The sequence below is a fragment of the Polyodon spathula genome, chromosome 19 (genome assembly GCF_017654505.1).
Source record: "Polyodon spathula isolate WHYD16114869_AA chromosome 19, ASM1765450v1, whole genome shotgun sequence".
Lineage (NCBI taxonomy): Eukaryota > Metazoa > Chordata > Actinopteri > Acipenseriformes > Polyodontidae > Polyodon > Polyodon spathula.
This window is the reverse complement of record NC_054552.1, coordinates 27,156,032-27,161,031: the sequence shown is the minus strand read 5'-3', so window position 1 is coordinate 27,161,031 and position 5,000 is coordinate 27,156,032. Positions and strand designations below refer to the sequence as shown.

Genomic DNA, 5,000 nt, shown 5'->3' with positions numbered 1-5,000 from the left:
TAAAAATATTTCCCAACATAAAACCAATGTCACCTTACAATAATTGATTTTGAGTTTCAGTGTTTAAAAATAAAATATCGAACGGAACGAAATTTCAATGTACCTTTTGTAATTCAGTAATACGAGAGAATTTGTCAGGGGTCTGAATACTTTTGCAAGCCACTGTATATATGTGTGTGTGTGTGTGTGTGTGTGTGTGTGTGTGTATATATATATATATATATATATAAAATTTTATTCAGTCGACCACCCACTGCATTGGTTTCTGAGGACACGAATACAAAATGATTTCTGTAAAAATCTACCATCTAATAACTCATCACTTCACAAAAAAAGGAACACTGCACTGGTGTGCGATTACAAACCTTCCGTACTGTCCTGAGTCATTACATCAGTGACCACTGTGGCTAACAATCACAGTCGAAAAAAGCATATGAAACAGAACAATGAAATGCAGTAAAAACAAACACGGTACATCTTACGCTGTATGAACGGAAATAAGGGGACTACACAACACAAACTTTAAACTGTGTTCATAAAAGTGTTTTTTACAATAATATCTTAAAGTAGTTTATAAAACTGTATTAAATGATGCTATATTACTGTATTGATATTTTAAATTGGACTACCAATAAACTGGTCCTTGTAACAATGTCCTGAGTTTTAAAAAAATACAGGTGATAAACACTTATATTGTGCTTATTTATCATAGTTTACACATAGTGTATTTTATTTTGATAAGCATACTAAAAATACATTTGCAAATTAAAGAACACATGTCAAACCGCTATGAAAAACACATTAAAGCTATGCTTCATATTAAATGTGTTACCACATCACAAAAAGCATGTACAGCTGTACTGCTCATGTATGACTCACATTTCACATTATCTATCTATCTATCTATCCATCCATCTATCTATATTTTATTAGATATGTTTCTGAAAGCTATGAACAATATAAATTATCTAGAGAAAATGTCTAGAGGGGAAAAAAGGTTTTTAATAATACTTATTTAATTTAAGATCAGGATTATTATTCTCTCTCTCTCTCAAAACCACCACTGCACAGCAACCAACACACACACACACATTATATATATATATATATATATATATATATATATATATATATATATATATAATATATATATATAGACACACACACACACGAAAACCACCACTGCACAGCAACCAGCACCTCTTTTACTCACACATCTGCTCAGAGGATTCTTCTGAGGAAGACTCAATGGCACTCGCAGAGGTAGATAAAGTGGTTTGTAATGCAGCCTGTGGCTCAGTAATTGAGGGTATAATTTGCTCTGGCCCTACCATAGGTAATGGTTCTCTTTTACCTGTATTCAGTACATTTTGCAAAGTAAAATCCATGTTCAGCATGATGCATTCGAATAGTTACTACATTTTACAAATGTATTTTACTACAAAATCCTTTTTTTCTTTTAAATTCTGTTTTTCATTCATTCAATTACACATGCCATACAACTTCCAGGATTCTACATCAGTTGCTAAAGAATATTCTTTCATCACAACTGCATAAGCGGCTCTCTAGATTTTGAAAAGTGCATAGTGAATGAGACATACAGAGGTTCAGACAGATAGATATGTAGACAAACGACTCCACTATATCACAGAGGGATAACAACCGAGCCCCCTTTGTTACATTTAAGGACTATTAACCATAACAATATAAAACCCTCACCTGGTGCAATTTCTGGTGACCTTTTAGGTTTGACTATCAGTTTTGCTCCTCCGCCAAACACTGCCGCCCACATTCTATTATTCAGCGGGTGGGCAGCTAATCGAAAAAGTTCATTGCTAGAATGGGTGGCAAGACCGTGGATCAACAAACTGAGGTAGACAGCCACAACTGCTTCACATAGCAACACATTCAGCTTGGGCTGATCCTCATCCTGAGCTGACTTTACAAGGTTAATGAGTGATGTGACACCTGCAGATATAAATACATAATAAAATCAACCATTTTACCAACATTTACCAACATGGAAACGAAATGCATACTAGCCAAGAAATCCTGGCACTCTCACTACTGATCTTGTCCATTCTTATCTATTCTTCATGATAAAGTCTAAGTATATAATTTCTCTCAATTGGAGTCGACATAAGACTACCATTGCACAGTAATTTCAGACATTCCAGGGCTTAAATGTCAGCTTAATAACAGACTCCTGAATGTGCTAGTTACATATACTTGGTAATTAAGCTCATGGTAAAACCTGAAATGGCAGCCTTATTTCCATCTGAGTCAGAAATTCTTAGAATCTGACTTGAAATCCACAATACATTATGGGTGAATACAAGCTGGTATGCACTACTTGAGAACAGAAAGCCCACAGAAAGCTAAAAAGTCCACTGATGGGCAGCCACTCTGCCCTCTTGTGGTGTTACACCAGCTTGTCTTGTGCAGCAATATGTCAATCCAGCTGCATCTTGCCTGCGTACCTTACTTAAACTGACCATTTAACTCAATATTCTCTATCGAAAAGTATGTATTTTAAAAAGTCTCACTAACAGCACACCGCCTATTTTAGTCAAAAAAAAAAAAAAAAAACTAAACACATCTTTAAACACTGGACAATTAATTCAGATACACTTAATTTGCAAAAGAAACTGAAAATAGACTAAGCAACTGCACTGAGGTTATGACAAATACATTAAGCGAAATATCGTGCACCGTTCAATAAAGCAAGCAACAGGTTTGTTATCTCACCTGGCCACTGGGCAGGAAGAGAGCTTGGTGTTGCATGTTCCTCAATGCTTTCCGTCCGTAATCTCCGTCTTTCACTTAATAATAAGCCTTGATAAATCATTCCTGTGAACTGACTTGTTTCTGTCTGACTGCTTCATTTCACAAACACAAAAACACACAGACAAAAATAATGTGTAACTGCATAACAACTATACATGCATTTGATTGCTTTGTTTGAACTAATTAAATTAAGACAATTACATGTAATACACTTAATGACAGTAATTAAGGGATTGTAATTACCTGTAGCTGTGACTATCACAGAGCGCTTGATAGATGCAAGCAGAAAGTGAGGCTGCCTGAGTGTGTAATGTGTAAGTCTGCATGGGAAAATATATTTAAATAAATAAATAAATAAATAAAAATAAAATTTAAAAAATCAATGAGTTGAAGAAAAAGTAAACATATCACATGTAAACAAAATACCTGCCGAGTAACAGCTTGTAAGAAACACAACTTCATATTCAGGGATTTATTTTAAAAACTTGGCAAGTGGATTTTAAGTGAATTATACTCTTATAAATCTGCTTTAAATTTTGTATTTATACTTCAATGCATGTTCTGTATTGCTCAGTTAAGTTATGCTGTTTGAGTAAATTTACATAAAATGTGGTTTACAATTTTTGTTCCACAAATTGTATTATATTTACTCAGTATACATTATAGTTTGGGGAAAAAAAAAAACTTAAGGTGATAATTTTGAATCTTATTCACAACATATTCATTTCTACAGTTTGTGTGATATTCATTAATAAATATGAATATCAAAACTGATTTCCTCCTCAAAATCAACTTCAAATATATATATAAAAATTTATGTCACTAAAACAAAATCAAACCAAAGACCTGACTCCACTGCTGTATATGTTTCTTTACCTTGTCATCGTGAATGTTTGGATGAGGTGGAGAGTCCATCTGAACTATAGTATACATAATGTCATGGATATGGTTACTCAGGTGCAAAACTGGGTTGGCAATGACTGTCTTGGTTGCAGCTATGCTTGCCGAAAGTAAAGGCAGTGTTGTTGGTAATGGAAGAGGAGACTGTAGCTGCTTCACTGTGGTTTCCTGTCAAAAAGTATTGACACACAAGGAATAAAGTATAACTTAAAACTACATCATATCTGGAAAAAATAAAAAATAATAAAAAAAAGATTATATTTGTAGACACATTTAGCCGCACGTGTTTGTCTTACCTGCTGTGACTCTTGCAACAAAAAGATGAGCTCCATTCTTACTGATGCAACACCACCTCCCTGTGCACCATGCAAGCTACAGTAGCTCAGAAACACTCGGAGAAGTGCCTGATTCTTTCTCAGCCAGCCCTTGCGCCTTTCAGTATGTTCTTGCTTTGCTTGTAACCTCTGACGCTCTAATTGGTGACGTTCGTACGACCCAGCATCAGACTTGTAGACAGCACCTTCCAGCTCCATTGAATCACTGTCTTTCCATTTGTCCACTTCATTTGTGGAATCCTTCCCTTCTACTTTATAGTTACAGATTTGGTGCAGTGCCCAGATCTCCTTTTCTAACCAGTTGTAAAGCTGAAACCTGAGCTTCCCTCCATCCACCTCATAACCTGTAGCCAATGTCCTTAGCTCAGTCATCAGTATTTTCAAACATGCTCTGAATTTCAGCTGTTCTGCAATGACATCAACCTCAGATTCGAAGGCAGAATCACCCCTTAGTAGACCTGGAGGTTTTGGTATTGACTCATCTTTCTGTTTTGTAATCTTTTCATCAGATTTGGAATCCTTCATGGTTAAACCAACATCATCCTCATCATCCTCCTCATCATCTTTGTCATTTTCCCAGTCGAGCTGCAATCCATCATCTTCCAATTTAACGAGAGGTTGGCTCCAGTCAACAGCAGTAGCAGCTTCACTGCTGCTTCCCCAGTCTAGAGTAGAGGATGCTGCCCCAGTCTGTGACCAATCCAAGTCACTAGCTCTTCCGCCATTTTCTAGTGGCTGTGATGCGCTAACATTTGTGTCTTTGCTTAGAGAGGATCCTGTGTTTTTAAAGACTTTTGGTATTTTAGAAAGGACCTCAAGAGCCAGTACAGGGCAACCCACTTTAAAGTGAGCATTTGCAGTTGTAAAGAACAGTTTTCTCTCAATAAGATTGATTTCATCGGCATTGCTTTTCTCAGCTGTAAGTCCTACGGTGGACAATGACCCTTCTGGTGATGTGAAATGTCTTCGGATCAGCAG

General features: G+C 36.0%; 1 protein-coding gene across 3 annotated transcripts in view; it reads right to left on the bottom strand.

Annotated features, from left to right (window-relative positions):
• The window catches only part of LOC121294638 (dmX-like protein 2), a 42,246-nt gene that overhangs the window by 16,288 nt on the left and 20,958 nt on the right, over window positions 1-5,000 (bottom strand). For all 3 annotated transcript variants that reach the window (XM_041218556.1, XM_041218558.1, XM_041218557.1), the window contains exons 24-28: window positions 3,984-5,000; window positions 3,664-3,855; window positions 3,031-3,107; window positions 2,749-2,879; window positions 1,720-1,968 (exon numbers count right to left, since the gene is read on the bottom strand). The exon at window positions 3,984-5,000 is cut by the window's right edge and continues 65 nt beyond it. In XM_041218556.1, coding sequence (XP_041074490.1) covers window positions 1,720-1,968; window positions 2,749-2,879; window positions 3,031-3,107; window positions 3,664-3,855; window positions 3,984-5,000 — 1,666 coding nt within the window. The remainder of the gene's footprint in view (window positions 1-1,719; window positions 1,969-2,748; window positions 2,880-3,030; window positions 3,108-3,663; window positions 3,856-3,983) is intronic.